The following is a 19,475-nucleotide window of genomic DNA, read 5'->3' on the forward strand; positions in this document are numbered from 1 at the left end:
CCCCAAATTTGCTCTATGGAGTTGAGGTCCAGACTTTGAGAGGGCCAGTAAGTAAAAATATTTACATCTCCTTATGAAGTTCACCACTGTATCTACAAAGTCATATGCTCAGTAAACCATTAAATAGAGCCATCATAAGAAGATTAAGGTAATTTTCCTTCCTTTAGATCTGTGGGGTGTCCTAATAATTTTGTCCTTCACTGTAAATGCGCTTCGGTGATAACCATTAAAATATTTAAAATATACATTACTAATTTCCTGCAAGACATATCAGATCATAGGTGGGTAATATTACAACAAGGGCTTATACCAAGTTACAAGTTTTTGCAATAATGAGACAATACCCGTTGGGAGAGGGAGAGAGTTGGGTTTTATTTTTATTTTTTTTAGATTGAGTAGCAGTATTCCTGATAAAGAAGTTTTAGTTGTTTTTAGAACGTTATAAGAAAAGTGGCTGACTGGACAGCATTTGGGAGATCCACCAACAAGGAGTATTTGGGAAGAATGAGCGGGAAGGTGATTTAGTCCCTTTCTGGGAATGCATCACGAGACACTGCTCATTCGCAAAGCGTAAGGTTTGTAAATGTGCGTAGGGAGGTGTGAAAGGATACAGGCGCAGAGCCAATGATAGCTTCGCGGGATCGAACAATATGGCGTTTAATCAGACCCAAAAGTTGCGCGCACAAAAACCACGCTCGAGCGCGAGATACGAGCGCGCAGAACACTATCCGCGCGCGGAAAAGTGTCCCCGTGAGCGCGCAGAATACAATTCGCGTTAAAACAAGACTGTTTTAACATAAATAACCTACTCCGACATAATTTTATTTATTTTATTTAGTATGTTTATTTATCAGGGACAATGTACAAAGAACATTAATCTTTCGAACAGATGTTTTGTACCAGAGTTAGCAAAAGCTATTTTCCATCTGCAGTCCCCAATGGTCATATTAAAACATGTCTTCTCTACCTAGATTGACTGGATACGGATAGTGGAACAAGAGAGCATGCGTGTCACTAATCAAATCAAACAACCAATCACAGAAGCGGAGACATCAGTCAATGTCCTGCCCCCAAAGTCCCAAAAGTCATCTTGATCGAGCGAGCGCATGTGGTGCAGCTGTGAGAGCATAGAGAGAGTCGAGCGAGAGCTCATCCAAGCCTTTGCTCGCGTGACTGCATTTGTGCGCGCTGAGTGGAGGTGCGCTCTCGCGGGGACGCTTTTCCGCGCGTGGATACTGTTCTGCACGCTCGCGAGGACTTTTGGGTCTGATTAAACGCCCTTCAAGAAAGTTGTAAAATGCCAATGAACTTGGCATGCAGATATTTGCATCTGCTGGCGCTGCCCCGCAACGCAAGTACAAAAGCAGACTGAGGCCATCTCCTACGTGCTGCATCAAAAGCCAGCTGCTAGGGTACCCTTGAAACAGGGCTCCACGCAGGCTGTAGTATGCATAGATGCCTCGACCTTGGGTGGGGGGATCATGTACAACTGGCATGCAGTCTCAGGAGTATGGAGGACACCCCAGCTATACTGGCACATCAACTGCCTAGAGTTGTGGGCTGTATATCTTGCACTCAATTGCTGACTTTCAGTTTGTTTAGCTGATTTGGAGACATTTCGGAGAGGCGCGGATCAACCTGTTTGCCTCCCCGGAGGCGACTCATTGTCGCCTGTTCTAGTCATTTATTCATTACGGATATAAGTAACACAATTTAACAATGTATATATATTTTTTAAATTTGATTGGTCCAACCGCCACCCGCCCAAATTTAATTAAAATATTATATTTCTTTAAGTCAAACGCCTGATCCGCGGTTTAACTGTGGAGTCCGCAGCTTTAACCAACAACCGCGCGTCTTTACTACTCGCACAGACACTGTGCAAAGTCAGGGAGGACGAGGAGCACATTTTACTGGTGGCTCCTTACTGGCCCACCAGGACTCCTCCTGGCAGATTCCCCTGAGAAAGGACCTTCTTTCTCAGGGAGGGGGCACAATTTGGCACCTGCGTCCCGATCTGTGGAACCTTCACATATGGTCTCTGAATGTTCTAACTAGTTTAACCCAATGGGTAGCTAACACCATTGCTTCAGCCCGAGCACAATCCACGAGACACGATTATACTATGAAATGGAACCTGTTTGTCGAGTGGTGTTCCTCTCAGTGAGAGAACCCCCGAGAATGCCCGATTAATGGTGTGCTTTAGCGCAGAGACTAAATCCACCACGCCCTCCCTCTATCCCTCCATGGGACCTGTCCATGGTGCTGAAAGCTCTCCAGGGTTCTCCCTTTAAGCCTTTGCAGTCAGTAAGTATTAAGTTTCATCCATTGGCCTCCATGATCCTGCTCGACCTCCATGCATTTTTGGTCGACAATTCATGCCTTCAGTTTGTACCTGCTGTCTGTTATGGTGGACAGCAGAAAGGAAAAGCTGTCTCCTAGCAGAGGATCTCTCACTGGATAGTAGACACAATCGCCCTTGCTTATCAAATGCAGGGCACACCATGCCCGTTTAATTTGAGAGTGCACTCTATCTAGTGCACTTATGTGTAGCATCATCTTGGGCATTAACTTGTGGTTCCTCACTTACGGACATCTTAGAGCTGGGGGTTAGGCGGCACTTAACACGTTTACTAGATTCTATAGTGTTCATGTCGAGTCGGCTTCCTCTCTCCTCAAACCGGTAAAAACACTTATAAACCGACTCGTGTGTCGGCTTGCAGTGCCATTATGGTGCTAATTTAGTGCCATAAATCCTTTTACGAAAAGTTTGGTACTCCTCCACCACCCTTCACTGCAAAAATGACTTTCTTACTTAGTATAAAATTAAAAACAAAAAATATAAAATTTAAGCAAATTTATCTTAAAACAAGCAAAAAAATTGAATTAAGTTGTAATGGTTTTGTTCTGTGTTTACTTGTGTTCTGTGTATTTTTGTATTTTGGACTTTTATTTTGACATCCTGTTCTGTTCTGGCTTTTATTTTGAAATACATCCTGCCATGTTTCACTTCATACTTCCTGTCTGTTTGTATAAAGCCACTTCCTGTACTCCAGTTCAAGGCTGATTATTACATCGCCAATACCTGTCTGTTTATCCTGTTACCTGTATCTGTTTCTGTTATATCTGTATTTGTATCTGCATCTGCCTGTGTTTTCTGACCTGTGCCTGTTATTTGGATTTTGCCTGTACTGCCGCCTGCCCTGACTCATTGCCTGTATTTTGGATTACGTTTGTTGGATTAACCCTGTTTGGATTTGGTTGCTGGCCCTTTATGGGATTTTACTTAATAAACACCTTTTGCATATGGATTCACACTTTCTCCGCTTTCATTAAAGCACCACGTTACAGAATATTCAGCCTAACCCGGAATCCAGCAAAGGTTTGTAACTTCCCACCAGCACCATGAAACCTGTTTATGCACTACTTGCACTCCGTCAGAACCACCGGCCCATTGAAGATTATGTAAGTGACTTTTTGGATTTATCTAATCGAGTACATTTTGGTGAGGACACTCTGAAACCCATTTTTTACAATGCGTTGGATGAATGGTTGCGTCTATGTATGCCTCATGATATGTCTGCCTGGTCTCTGGAAAATTATATTGACTTTGCGTTGTTGTTGTGTGGTTCTCCGTTCACTGTGGGTGTGGTGGATGATGAACCAGGGAATATTCACCACACACCTAGCCATGTTCTGCCCGTTCTGCCCAAACCTGTTAAAATCATGCCTGTTCCCAAAATGGCCGCCACCATGCTTGCTCCCAAAATGGCCGCCATCCTGCCTGTCCCTAAAATGGCCGCCACCCTGCCTGTTCCCAAAATGGCCGCCATCCTGCCTGTCTCTGCACCTGTACCTGTTTTTGAGAAAACCACCACCATTCCGGCACCTGAGCTTCAGAGAGCTATCATCACCACCACACCTGCACTCATGAGGGCTATTATTCACCCAGCACCTGACATCAAGATGGCCGCCCTGCCTGAATCGACTACTGCTGAGGTATGTCTCATTAACTCAGTACTACCGGAATTTGCCATAGCCCTGTGGTGCGTCTGGTCTGCCTTCTGCTCTGTTGTTCCCGAGGGTCCTCAAGACCCTGAATCTGATCTGCCCGACTCATCTGAGCTGCCCGACTCATCTGATCTGCCCGATTCATCTGATCTGCCCGTCTCATCTGATCTGCCCGTCTCATCTGATCTGCCCGACTCATCTGATCTGCCCGACTCATCTGATCTGCCCGACTCATCTGATCTGCCCGACTCATCTGATCTGCCCGACTCATCTGATCTGCCCGACTCATCTGATCTGCCCGACTCATCTGATCTGCCCGACTCATCTGATCTGCCCGACTCACCTGATCTGCCCGACTCACCTGATCTGCCCGACTCACCTGATCTGCCCGACTCACCTGATCTGCCCGACTCACCTGATCTGCCCGACTCACCTGATCTGCCCGATCTGCCTGATTCGCCCGATCTGCCTGATTCGCCCGATCTGCCTGATTCACCTGATCTGCCCGATTCACCTGATCTGCCCGATTCACCTGATCCGCCCGACTCCTCTGATTCTTCTGATTCATCTAATCCATCTGATTCATCTGATTCGTCTGTCCTGCCCGACTCATCTGATTCGTCTGTCCTGCCCGACTCATCTGATTCGTCTGTCCTGCCCGATTCACCTGTCTTGTCTGATTCACCTGGCTCAACTGACTATTCGGATTCATCTGGTCCACCACCTGGGACATCGCCACCCTGGGCTTTGGGAGCTTTCCCAAGTTTTTTTTTGGGGGGGGTAGTACCCGGACACAGGGAGGAGGCAGAGGACACCAAGGCGGAGGCCGAAGTGTGCTCGGACCCTTCCTTTCCCTGTGTTCCAGGTCTATTCCTGCCCCATGATATAGCTCCAAGCCTGCCCCATGACCCAGGTCCAAGCCTGCCCCATGACCCAGGTCCAAGCCTGCCCCATGACCCAGGTCCAAGCCTGCCCCATGACCCAGGTCCAAGCCTGCCCCATGACCCAGGTCCAAGCCTGCCCCATGACCCAGGTCCTAGCCTGCCCCATGACCCAGGTCCTAGCCTGCCCCATGACCCAGGTCCTAGCCTGCCCCATGACCCAGGTCCTAGCCTGCCCCATGACCCAGGTCCTAGCCTGCCCCAGGACCCAGGTCCTAGCCTGCCCCATGACCCAGGTCCTAGCCTGCCCCATGACCCAGGTCCTAGCCTGCCCCATGACCCAGGTCCTAGCCTGCCCCATGACCCAGGCCCGCATCTGCCCCATGACCCAGGCCCGCATCTGCCTCATGTTCCTGGACCATACTGGCCATATGACCCAGGACCTCTCCTGAACTGCCCTGCCTTCACCAAGAGGTCCTGGCCCGCCCGCCCACCCTCTATTGGACTGTATGTTTTGTTTGTTGGGCTCCGGGAGTCGCCCTTTAGAGGGGGGGTTCTGTAATGGTTTTGTTCTGTGTTTACTTGTGTTCTGTGTATTTTTGTATTTTGGACTTTTATTTTGACATCCTGTTCTGTTCTGGCTTTTATTTTGAAATACATTCTGCCATGTTTCACTTCACACTTCCTGTCTGTTTGTTTAAAGCCACTTCCTGTACTCCAGTTCAAGGCTGAATATTACATCGCCAATACCCGTCTGTTTATCCTGTTACCTGTATCTGTTTCTGTTATATCTGTATTTGTATCTGCATCTGCCTGTGTTTTCTGACCTGTGCCTGTTATTTGGATTTTGCCTGTACTGCCGCCTGCCCTGACTCATTGCCTGTATTTTGGATTACGTTTGATGGATTAACCCTGTTTGGATTTGGTTGCTGGCCCTTTATGGGATTTTACTTAATAAACACCTTTTGCATATGGATTCACACTTTCTCCGCTTTCATTAAAGCACCACGTTACATAAGTGTTCATGAAAAAAGTACAATTATTTCATGAAAATCTTTCTTATTCCATTGGCAGATTTTTTTTTTGCTTGTTTTAAGCACTAATTTACTTCATATTTTTACTTTTGGTCTAAAAACTAGACTTATTTTCCTAGGTCATTTTGCTCATCAAGAAAATACATCTTAATTTAAGAATTGTATGATATTTTTACTGAAAACAAGACAAAAATACTAATAAGAAAGTCATTTTCGCAGACTGCTTGTCATCCAGGAGTTTTTCTGAGCTAGGATGATACCTAGTTAAAAAAAGCCCTTTTAAGTGTTTTGACAATAAACTTGAAGCAGGAGGTTGGTCTGTAACTGTCGCTGAAAGAAGAGTTCAAAGTTGATTTTTTGAGCAGTGGAGTGACACAACGGAATGTCATGGGGGTTGTTGTATTTCTTCACACATTTTAAAAAAATATTTATTGAAAGCTACTTTTTCACATATTATTTGCATAAGATTATTATAATAGGTTGTATATTCATATATTGGGAGAAAGATGTGAAAGATGTGAAATCAGATAATGTGCACCCTTATACAGACAAAACTGAATGATCCTCATTTCATAGAACATCTGCAACGATTCGACTGTGAGATTGGTAGTCGAATCAGGCTTCTCCTATCGAAGCATCAAATCTTCGACTATTCAGGGTCACCTCTAGACATCAGGGGCCGGTTGCACCAGTTGTGCGTAAGTTACAACGTAGCTTAGTTATGACGTAAATGAGCACTAAGTCACAACTTACGCACTACTAAATGTTTTTGCGTTGCACCATTAAACTTAGTTTAAACGTAACAATACGTTGTAACTAAATATTTACGGAAGCCTCTGGCCATGAATAATGATTGGAATAAAATGTGAGCCAGATTATAATACATCAATGAGCTCGTATAAATTATAAAGAGCCGCAAGTTCGTCAACAAGTTTTCAAGAAATGATTAATTTTCTGTGTAACCATCAATTAAAATAAGATTTAAAATTTCTTCCTGTTTATTTTCTCCTCCATGTGTGGGATAGAGATTTCAATTTAAAGTGTAATGTTTTGAGTTCGATAACATTTGCTTTAACGTCTTTTTTAACTTTCAGTTTAGGCGAGTCAAGAATGAGTTTGAAATTACGTACTGTTCAGACTATTTCCTGTTTACCCATTATAAGGCTTGTGATTGGGTTAAGAATAATAGACGTCATTCTATGCGACAACGCATTACTTTATGGAGAGCTTACGACCTACTAGCTACGTTCTGCCTTAAGAACAAATGGTGCAACCGAATAAAGTAGTTATAAACTAGCTAGTAGTTCTAAGCCTCTAGTTTGGACTTTACGTCCCAGTTTAAGTAAGAACTTACGAACGACTGGTGCAACCCTACCCAGAACATTTTTCTTATGCTTTTATTTTGTTTTACTTAGATGTTCCTTATAATTATTTAATATTATGTTCCTTTTTACTTTCAGTAACAGCTGAAGTGTCTCTTACATTTTTGGTTAAGAAAATATTTCAAATGATATCAAATAAATTACTGAGATTACATTAAAATACTATAAATCCATTACAGATGTTATGATCTCTATATAGTCTGGCTATTGTCTATATGTGATTTCTGTCTGAGCATCAGATCACAATCTTACTTCAGTATCTTCAATTTACAGTCAGGATTCTTCAGTACATCAGAGATCAGCTTCACTCCTGCATCTCCAAGATTATTTATAGACAGATTCAGATGTGTCAGGTGTGAAGGGTTTGATCTCAGAGCTGTAGTCAAAGCAACACAACCTTCAGCTGTGATATTACAACTCCGCAACCTGTAGAGAACAGAGACACACACGTTTTTGGTACACTCTTAGAACGGATGTGTTAAAAACAACACATTAGTGTTGATTTTGGGACAACACACTAAATGCGTTTTATTGAAACAACACATTTTGTGTTACTTTTAACACAACTCGTGTTTTATTTTAACACAAAATCAACACAAAATGACACATGATGTGTTAAAAGCTTAACACAAAAAGATGTTTAAAAATTAAACACATCAAGGCATTACAGTGTAATGCTTCTGATCATAACAACACTACCTGATACATTTCAATGAGACGGTTCTCATCCTAAGCAAATGCTCTACTCGTCTGCACAATGGTAACCATTTAAAAACCCAACAACAAAACAGAAACTTTTTCAAATACATATATAACAACATAATAAACATTAGTAAGTCCTCCTCTTTTCTTATCTTATAATAAAAAATGCATAAATAACCCGTTATTTTGATATTTACTCTCATTATTCGGTCTCATGCAAAGCATGATGGGAACTGGAAATATCTGCCCGGTTTAAGCAATACTGCTGTAATAAAACACAAAATATTATAGGCTACAACTGTCTCTGTCAAGAAAACTCTCAGTACATGGATGATGCTTGCTGTGTTATTAATGTTTAGGTGTTTTTTATCTGGGAATAACAAACATCTGAATGTTCCTGAAAGCTGTGTTATTAATCAAAATAATCAAAGCCATGTTAATCTCCGTCCACCCGTTTTCCACCATTTCCACCTCAGGATGAGCAACTAGAAAACACCAGCTCTTGTGAGACCTGAATGACTAACCAAGCCTCATTCTGCTAACCCAGCTTCAGACCGATGATCTAAAATCTACTTTCTATTTGATCTTACTTTGTTAGGTTCTCTATAATACAGTTTCAATCATATGTTCTGTAACAGCAGTATGAGGTATAGCTGCAATAAATAACATTGCATATCTATACGCATACCTGTTTTAAACATTTATCAACTGCTTATCATCTGCCACAAAACCAGACATAACAGTTTTAATCTATTACAAAACTATACATTTGTTTCACAGTGGTAGCATTGCTTTAGCAGCAAAAGATCATGGGGACGAACACCATAAAAAGAAATATTGTTAAAAATGTATGTATACCTTGTAATGCACTTGGAAGTCATTTTGAATAAAACTATTTGTCAAATGCATGAATGCAAATTCTTTTGTTGTAAATTTAATATTTGTGATGGATCTTATAGTGAATGACCAAAAAACTTCATCATGCCAGTCTTTCTGTCATAGATGCAGTGTTTTTGTCTTATACTGTGACACACTATACCAGATAAAACGGTTGAGTCTTGTGTCATCGGAATATGAGTCACAATGACACTCCACAGCAAACGGATCATGCCACAACTGGGCTAAAATTATGTAGTGTGAACCAGATACAAAAGCTCTTTCACCACCACCATCAACTTCTGTCACCTCTGATCAGTGTGAGGAGACCATATGCCCTTTTCAGTTTGCACAAAATCATGTGGAAGCATTATAGTGGAAGCAGGATCAAAGAAAATGTATTATTCAAATCTTACTTCAGTTTTTCCAGTTTACAGTCAGGATTCTTCAGTACATCAGAGATCTGCTTCACTCCTGAATCTCCAAATTTATTATAAGACAGATTCAGATGTGTCAGGTGTGATGGGTTTAATCTCAGAGCTGAAGTCAGAACAAGACAACCTTCAGCTGTGATATTACATAAACTCAACCTGTAGAGAACAGACACACATTTCAGTCTAGAACACATACTGTAGATCAGCTCAATAAAAACTAATTTAGATAACTTTTCAAAAAACACATTTACAACACTTTGATACAGGAAAAAGTGCCCAAAAAAATGGAAGAGAGCCTTTTGTGTGAACACAAACACATTCCCTAAATGTTCTGTAAAGAGGACCTAGAAACATTGCCATAACATTTACGGAAAGACAAAAAACAATGCCGTCAGGAGCCTGCCGTAGTCAGGACTTGCGTGCCATCACAAGAAGTTATGGTTCAGCTCTTTGACACAGGGATTTTAATGCAGATTAACATTTACAGAGAGAAATTTCTGCAAACTGGACTGAAGCAGAGACCAGGGAGCTTGTCACTATACATGCTGAAGCTAAAACGATTTATATTAGCATAACAAAACAGCATGTCACGCGCACCTTTATAATCTTGACATAAACAAAATCCACGTGTGTGGTTTCTTTAAAGAATAATCATGTATAATTAGCAAACTTCAGACGCTGTGGAAAAAACTACCAAGTGCAGGACTTTAAATACGTTACATGTCTTTATGTTATCTTTACATGATGTGTGTCAATGCACGCACTGATCACGGAAAATTATTGGCAGTGTGAATGAACCAAAATTAAAGGATCCCTGGACAAATCCCGGATGTATTTTCTATGTATTTTCTAAAATCTCTGTGTGAAAATGGCTAAACATCACTGCATCAGCAAAAACAAGGCAAAGCAGTCAAAACTTGTAAAGAAGAAAGAACTTTGTCTATAGTGACCATTTTTTCAGTGAATGGTAACCCACAGTTGAAATGTGACCTCTGCATTTAACCCATACAGTGAGTAGTGAACACTAGACCTGTTCGATTTGTGACTCACTCGGATCTTTCACCCAGATCTTTAAATTAACTCATGAGTCGTGAGTCTCTAGTATCATTAACCCGGATCAGTTGAGTCCTACTACAATTCAATGTAAAACCATAAACAGCGCCACCACACACACAAACCTCTTTCAACATTATTGATGAGACTCCACTCGCTCTTCATATCCACTCTTAACCGGCTGATCTGCGCGAGAACTGACCCGAGATTCTCACTCAGAGCCGGAAACAATGAAAACTCGAGAGACATGTGAATCTGATTTGACTCGAGAATCTCTCAACTTGTAACCGGCTGATCCGCGCGAACTGTCTCTCGAATCAGAGCCGGAAACACTGCAGATTCGCAGATCTGCCGGAAACATTGCAGACTCGAGACTCTCCGGCCCCTGGGGGGGGGGGGGGGGGGCGGGGGGGTTACATAATCAGGACACAGTTTTTTCTATATTTTCTCTATATTGTTATGCTATTATTATTAGGCCTATTTTTTAAATGGTCGACCATACACACCCAACCTAAAACCTATAAGCATGTTATTTTATAAGTGAAAGGCTTTTGTTGTGGATTTGCTTTTGAGGAGACTTCAGTCGCTCTGTAGATCCACTACCCGGCTGATTCGCGCGGATCAGCCGGAGCCAGAGCCGGTTAGTGGATCTGTAGAGCGAGTGAAGTCTCATGAGTCTCATGAGTCCCATGGTCTGCGAGTCTGCAATGTTTACGGCTCTGAGAATCTCGAGTCGCGTGGATCAGCCGGTTACAAGTGGGTCTGTACTGAGTTTTCTTGGCGATTTAGCAATACTGACTCAAATGACTCACACAACCCGGATCACTTTACTGAGTGACTCACAATAACCCGGATCCTTAAAAGGAATCGAGTTTGCCAGGGCCTAGTGAACACACAAACACCCAGAGCAGTGAAGCTATCACTGCAGCATACGGGGCACTGCAAAAAAAATATTTATTGTCCTTGTGTTTGCTGTTCTGTGCATGTTCGTCTATGGTGAATATCCTGTTGGTTTACCTGTGAGTATTTAGTGAAATTTTAGTTGTAGCCTGTTTTATGTTTTGAAAAGTTTATTGTTAGTTTTGTTAAGTTTAATGGCAGTGTCGTGTTTTCCTTGTCTTGTTTTGCCCCCTCGTGGGTTTTGTTTTCCCTGTTTTACACTGTTATGTTTAATAAATTCCTTTTGTCATCAACGTCTGCATTTGGGTTCGTGTCTTGTGTATAAATCCTGACAGAACGAACGTGCCAGAACTGAACCCAGCGGACTATGGCAGAAGACCCAGAGTGGTGGAATGACCTCATCGCTGATTCGCGTTCTGGAATTGGGATGTTTCCTCCCCAGAGGGGGCGTAGTCTGCAGGACTATGCCCAGAGTGTTTTGGACAGAAGGGCTTTCTTCTCTGACCGTATGGTCAACAGGTACCTCCTGGCCGGTCTCGATAACCCTCCTCCTCCTATCTCTGAACGAGCTGGTCTCATCTCCTTGCCGTTTTGGGAACTGGTGGACCATCTCGGCCGACAGCAAGGGCCCCGGGATGAAAGTTTGACGGTTGGTCCACAGTCATCCGCTCCAAGGGGTCTCATCATGGGATCGATAAGGTTGGGGAGTTCGGTTCCCGCCTCTCCAACTCCGAGGGGCTCTCTCACACCTGTTTCACCCACACCTACTCCTGTTCGTCCTTCCACACTTCCCCTACCCAAGAACCGGAAGAAGAAGAATAGGAGGGAAGAAGTGGTGGCGTCTCCGCCACAACCTCTATCTGTGCAGCCGCCAGCCCATCCAGAGCCGCCGACGCAGCCACCAGCGCGTCCAGAGCCGCCGACGCAGCCGCCAGTGCGTCCAGAGCCGCCGACGGAGCAGCCAGCGCGTTCAGAGCCGCCGACCCAACCCCAGCCGTGTGCGCGCCCAGAGCCGCCGACCCAACCCCAGCCGTGTGCTCGTGCAGAGCCGCCGACCCAACCCCAGCCGTGTGCGCAGCCAGCGCGGGTTTTGCCCATCTCAGGACTTATACTAAGTTCACCCGGACTCCTTCTCCACCCTCCCACCCTGGAACACACCCTATGAACTCTTGTGTTCTCCCACCCCCCCTCCCCTGTTTGTTATTTTTATTGTCCCACCCCAATCCTATTATTGTTATTGCCTGTTTGCCCCTGTTAGTGTTTGTTATGTTCTCATGGTTCCTGTCTTGTATGCAGTCTGTTATGTAACGTGTTTAGTGTTTCCCCTTGAGGGCGTCTAGTAGCCGGCTTTTGAGGGGGGCATACTGTCAGAATCCTGCCAGATCCTTGTTTGTATTTAGATCTAGTTTAGCATGGCAGGGTTCTGACAGTACATATGTTCTATGTGGGAGATGCGTGGTTTTAGTCAGTGTTGGGGTAGTTACTCAAAAAATGTAATTAGTTACTAGTTACTAGTTACTTCTTTAAATTGTAATGAGATTACTTTACTAGTTACTGCATTTGAAAAGTAACTTCACTACTTATTACTTTACTTTCCTTTTTCTTAATTTACCACATAGATACATGGACATGGTTTAGGCGGGGTCGGCTGATGATGAGTGACTACTTTAAATGACCGGCCAGGGCTCTAGACTAACTTTTTGCACTGGTGCGCCTAACATCTTAGGTGCACCAGCACAAGGTGCACCCTAATTTTTGACCCCATCGGATTTATAGTTCGCCCAAAAATTAAAATTCTGTATAATTTACTCCCTCTCATGTTGTTGCAAACCTGTATAGATGTCTTTGTTCTGGTGAACATGAATGAAAATATTTTGGGGAATGTTTGTGGCCAAACCATTCATGAGCCCCATTCACTTCCATAGTATTATTTTTTCCTACTATAGAAGTGAATGGGGCTCATGCTTGGTTTGGTTGTTAACATTTCTCGAGATATGTTGCTTCGTGTTGATCAGAACAAGGAAATTTGTGCAGGTTTGTAACAAAATGAGGGTTAATGATGAAAGATTTTTTTATTTTTGGGTGAACTGTCCCTTTAACACCGCAAGTTTAGCGCCCATGGTGGTTTAATACAGAATATAAACATATAGGCTATTTTATAAGTTTCATGTTGTCATTCCATTTTCCTTATACGAGTCATGCACAGTCCTGTTTGATAACCCGCATCCGCGCGATTAAAATAACAGTTGACCCGTTATCCGACATCAGCATCAATTTATTTCATACCCGTTTTACATAAAGACTGCGACCGGGCCGCACCGCAAATCGTGATGTAAGTAGAAACCTTTAAAGATGCAGAACATTTACAGAAATAAGCACAGGACCATGACTGTTCAAATATATTATCATTTAATGTTAAAACTTTGTGATGGTCGGCAGATTGACAGCTGAGCGGACAGCAGTGTTTGTTGCATAAGCGCTGCGCTTATATTTATTATTACCTTATAAATTGATGATATGATTGCAGTGATTCCAAAGGGATGTCCAAAAAAACTCAAGTAGAATTTTAAATGTTTTAAAGTTTAATGTCTCTTTCTCGCTGCCCTGTGTAAACCCACGCGGGTGATGGCATGAAACGCGTGAGGAGCTTACATTTTTGCATTACCTTAAATTACCTTAAATTATGGTCATACAAATAAAAGTAAAACAACATTCAAAACTGTAATGTGTACATTTATTTATGTAAAGTTACACTCGCAATAATAACAAAACATTGTGCTTTTTTAAATAGGTAAAAAGTGTTTTGTGCTGCATCGGTTTGGGAGCACGTCACACAAAAAATAAACTCATATAGGCTATAGGCTACTTTTGAATTCGTTTTGTTAATTGGCTAATTATTTAAGTGAAACACATTTCATATAGGCTTATTTTATTTTATTATTTTTTCACCAAAGAAAGACGTAATCATCACGTTCTATTCATTTTAATGCTTTTTGCGCATAAACTAAACCCTTGGGGGAATTATTTATAAATGAATCAACAACGCAAATCAAGGAATTAACTTATTTCTCTATTTAAGACAGTCTGGCAGGGCGGGGGTAACAGCGATACAGCAAACACCGAAAAGTTTATAGGATTAGATTTGGAAGTAAATTATGAAGAAAACAGCGGTCCTGACTCATGGCTTTTTTTCTATAAATTGGGCGCACGCGGACATTGCTGTTCGGGTTACGTTCAAATAATTTTCTTCAAAAGAATTATGCTCTGGCTCTGACTCGATTGAGGTTCATTCCCTAATTCCGTCTTCGGGTTCGGACCTCTCGAGCCCTGACCGGTAAGTTAAGCAGGATCTTTCGCCACAAGTGTTGTATTGCCATGATGGGCTTACAAATGCTCAGACAGGTTGCTCATCGCGTTGTCAGCAGTTGAAAGACACTTGTCGTGTGGGCATAGTGTGCATTTCACACGAATATTTTTGTACTTTCAAGCAATACGCTGAAAGTAATGTGAATATCGCCCCCAGTGGCTGAAACCCTCCGTCTTCATTTCCCGCTCCCCTTTGCACCAGCAGCTACGTCAAATCAATCTCTATGGCAACGGCACACGTACAGGGACACGCATGCACGCACCACTTAAACAGACAGAACTTTACACCCAGGCAAACACTGCTTGGGTAACGCAGGAAGCGCGTTCCTATAGTCTAGTAAAGTAGTGTAGTTACCAATATTATTAGTGTAATGCGTTACTTTACTTCGTTACCCAAAAAAGTAATATAGTTACTGTAATCCGTTACTTTGTAACTCGTTACCCCAACACTGGTTTTAGTATTGGTTTATTCTGACCACGCATTTCCCGGGTCTCGTCACTTTATCCCGATCCCTTACTTGTAATGATTTCCAGGTGTATGTAATTTACTTTGTCCCTATTTATTGTCCTTGTGTTTGCTGTTCTGTGCACGTTCCTCTTGTCGCATATCCTGTTGGTTTACCTGTGAGTATTAAGTGAAATCTTAGTTGTAGCCTGTTTTGAAAAGTTTGTTAGTTTTGTTAAGTTTAATGTCAGTTTAGTGTCTTGTTTTCCTTGTCTTGTTTTGCCTCCTCGTGGGTTTTGTTTTTCCTGTTTTACCCTGTTATGTTTAATAAATTCCTTTTGTCATCAACGTCTGCATTTGGGTTCGTGTCTTTTTGTATAAATCCTGACAGCAGTGAGGAAACAGAGGATAAAGAAGCACCAGATCTTCTCAAGAGGAACATCAGTGACCACCAGGCCCCCTCAACACCCCCCACCTGAACATAACCTATATAGTCCCTGAACTTCAAGAATACCCATAAAGGCCCATCATATCCTCTTATTTACAGACTTTCCACTGGACTTTTCTGTTTAAGTAATTGTTTTTCTATATTAATTGTCCTCATGTTCTAATGACTGACACATATAATAGTAATATAATTCGAAATAGGATATTAACAAGATATTTATCTGTCATTTTTATTTGCTGTTTTACTGATTCACTATTCATAGTGGGAGGATGATCAATGATGAGTTTACACAATCTGACCTGAGTGACATCAGTTTACAGTTAGCATTCTCCAATCCATCAGAGATCAGTTTCACTCCTGAATCTCTCAGATTAATCTTAGACAGATTCAGATGTCTCAGGTGTGATGGGTTTGATCTCAAAGCTGAAGACAGAGCAGCACAACCTTCATGTCTGATAGAACACTCACACAACCTGTAGTGAGGTAAACAAAACATGGTTGCTTAACATAAAATTAAAATAAACAAATTACTTTCTTCAATGTTTTTTACTCATATAAACATATCAGTATAATAACTGCAATGTTGTAATTTCTGTTGTTAAACACAGACCCAGAACCTCAGTCTGAACATCACTGAAGAGTTTTAAGTTATTGTTCATGACATCACATTGACTCTTAGAAAAACTCCAACAAGTCTTTTAAACAAAACAAAACATTTTTTACCACTAAGGCTCCTAAACAACAAAAATTCTTCCTCTGTAAACCTTTTCACAAAACTGCTAAGAGCAACTTTTACTATGGAATAGGTAGAAATTTTAGAGACAGGGCAGGGTTGACCTCTTTTCTATGTATGATGTTATCAAGATTACTATGACCTCAGTGATTGGCTGATAGGGGATGGTCTCTGTAAGTGATTTTGATTAAATCATAGATGTATTAAAAATGAAGTAACATTCAAATAAAGATTGTAAATTGTGGGCTAAGTATTCATGATTAAAAGTAAATGTTAATCTTATTTGCATTTCATAAACAAGTCAGTAATGCCTACATGCTTAAAAATCAGGCAGCAGGGGCGATCAGCTTGGAGTGGACTCAACCACCATCACCGCAGCTTCAGCCCTGCATGCCATGGCATTGCTGCAGGTCCACCAGGCCAAGGCTCTGAGGGATCTGCACGAGGGAGGTCACGATTCGGCGGCCTTTACTGAACTTCGTGCAGCTACCGACTTGGTGCTTCGTGCAACCAAGGTCAACGCACGTGCCGTCAGTCGTGCTATGTCCACCTTGGTCAGTCTCAGTCTGCCCCTTGCTGAGGGCACCCTGCAGCGGCTTTCTCCGTTTCTCCCCAGGGCTTTTCTTCAAAGAAGTGAGGAACCGGTCGGCAGCAGCCCGCCCCGCCCGCTTCCAAGGGTGGAAAATGTAAATTCGAAGCGGAGATGGAGGGGATCAGTCTTCGGGAGATGGTGAAGGCATCCTTGGTTTCATTTTGTTTCTCCACCCACTCTGTCACAAATTCCTCCTTCACCCCCAGGTCTTCAGTAGAGTTCCGAAGATTCGAGCAGGCTCATAACCTTTCCTCATCCTCCGGCTCTTCGAAGGGGTGCACTATAGTGATGCTGAAGCTGATTCAATCTCCACAGCGCGTGTGTGATACACTGGGTGGGTCTTGACGCTGAGGATGACTGGGAAAGAATCCGCTCTATTAATCTTGGTTTATTTCTAATATACTAACATTGTTTTGCTTTAGAATAACCTCAAGGCACTTTTTCGTAAGCAGTAACAAAAATATCTTCACACTTGACTAAAGGAAACTGGAAATACTCAACAAAACCGAATCCACAGACGCGGTGCATCAACACAACTAAACCGGCTGATGTCATTTAACCGTTTAACTCCTCTTTTTTTGTCTTATTTTGTTCTACGATCACACGTTTGTTAAAAGTCTTGCATTGATAATTCTCACGACAGGTTTTGTAAACACCTCGATGGAGTTTTTCTAAGACATGCACTCCTAAATCGCATTTTAAGTGGAGTAATAACGGTGCTTTGTCAAGGCTCTGATGTTTGTTTGTTTTTTGTTGTGACATCGCTGCATGCATCATCAAAACAAAAGCATGGGGGTGAAAGCAGCATGTAGGTGACAAAGCAGTTGTTTAACATTAAATAACATCATATTTGTCCCAAAACGTTAACGATTAACATAGGCTGCTAACACATTTTGGATCTTGAAATTGACTCTGATTAAGCTCACGCTATTTAACATGCAGTGTAAAAGCACCCAGCTACCTTGAAGCACCCGGCTAGCCTTTCAAGGTATGTGCAAGCAAATACAAAAATTTAAAGACAGTTAATGCTATTGTAAACCCTAGTTGGATAAGGATTTAGTTGGATATGAAGATGAAATCTGACGCATTTAGCTTCGTAAACTGATAAAATAATTGCTGTCTGTTGTTCTATATGGGCTATAATGGCAATACTTTTTAAATAATATGGGCAAAAAGAACTATGAATTAGTTAATTTTTGGAACTGTGAACTAGTTCAATATTTTGAAGTATGAACTATGAACTGAACTAGTTCATTTTAAAATTTGTGAACTGAACTTTGAAACTAGTTCATGTAGAAAGTGAACTTGATGGTCGATCCCTTATTAGGTAGGGACTAACTAGTCTTGTGTTTTCTGTGAGGCACTTTGATGAGGCCTGCGAGTCATTTAGGATCCCTGATTGGGATCTGTCTGGGGGGCTTATCAGGACCACCATTTGAGCCATTGAAACCATTTCAGAAAGTGTCTTACTCTGAAAACTCAATTTATCCTAGCTATTACCTCCCTTAAGAGGGTAGGAGATTTAGTTGCTCTCTCTGTTTCACTCACCTGCCTGCCGGGCTACGTGCCTAAGGTTCGGAATTATATTCCACGCCCCATAATATTGCAGGCTTTCACCCCTCCACCTTTCAAGAATTTTATCCAGAGCGTGCTTTAATTGTTATGCCCAGTACATGCACTGGACATATATGTATGTTTGGGTTTGGCATGGAATGGGTTCCCAGCCACCAAGCAGACTTTAAGCAGATGTATAGTTGAGGCTATCCCATGTGTTTATGAAACCTCTTGACAGCCATCTCCTTTACCTGTCAGAGTGCATTTAACTCGAGTGATGGCAGGATCTAGGACCCTGTGGGTAGGGGCCTCAATCCAGGATGTCTGTGATGTGGCAGGCAGGTCCTCACCACTCACATTTGTACACTCTTGAGTTGGATCTCAACTCTACTCCTGGGATCAGGTGCTTAGGTCTTAGGCTATGTTTACATTGATGCGTTTATGCTTTAAAACGCGTTACTTTTGCTACGTTTACGCCTTTCATCTACACTACATCACCGTTTTCGACCCTCATAAACGGATTCGTTCGCAAACGCTGAAGACCCTGTTTTAGTTTGAGAACTCAGACGTTGCTCTGAGTGTAAATGAACGTAGACGGAGTCTTATGTAAACGAACAGCTGATGTTAACGTGACAGCGCATCATTTTCAAAGTAAAAATTATTTTATTCATGTAAATATTGGTTTGCAACGGAGGTTTTGCTAAAAATAGTAAACATCTACCAACCAGCTATTATAAACGCTATATCGGATTGTTTTAACATGTATCCTTTTAGATGTCTGTTTTATATTAATGTTTGAGTATTGTTGGGTTTAATGTGTTTATGTTTTGTTTAAATTTAGTTAGCTTACGAAAGATAGACTGTAATTTAAGCGCCATATAGTCGTTGCAAAGGCCAATATGAAGGGAGAATTGTAATGGGTCAGACATTATTTTCCAGTTTAATGTAAGTTTTGTTTGCTACTTTAAAATGCATTTCGTTTCAGTTAATTTGTCTCTTAATTTTAATCGATGTTTTGTTGATACGTTTTGTGAATATAAATTAATAAAAACAATAAACTCAAC

The 19,475-nt window shown here is 42.0% G+C and overlaps 1 protein-coding gene across 1 annotated transcript in view; it reads right to left on the minus strand.

Annotated features, from left to right (window-relative positions):
- LOC141361568 (NLR family CARD domain-containing protein 3-like) overlaps positions 1 to 19,475 on the minus strand; it is a 43,016-nt gene that overhangs the window by 17,417 nt on the left and 6,124 nt on the right. Inside the window, exons 3-5 of the mRNA XM_073863067.1 lie at positions 15,832 to 16,005; positions 9,303 to 9,476; positions 7,561 to 7,734 (exon numbers count right to left, since the gene is read on the minus strand). Coding sequence (XP_073719168.1) covers positions 7,561 to 7,734; positions 9,303 to 9,476; positions 15,832 to 16,005 — 522 coding nt within the window. The remainder of the gene's footprint in view (positions 1 to 7,560; positions 7,735 to 9,302; positions 9,477 to 15,831; positions 16,006 to 19,475) is intronic.

The sequence above is a fragment of the Misgurnus anguillicaudatus genome, chromosome 24 (assembly GCF_027580225.2).
Source record: "Misgurnus anguillicaudatus chromosome 24, ASM2758022v2, whole genome shotgun sequence".
NCBI lineage: Eukaryota > Metazoa > Chordata > Actinopteri > Cypriniformes > Cobitidae > Misgurnus > Misgurnus anguillicaudatus.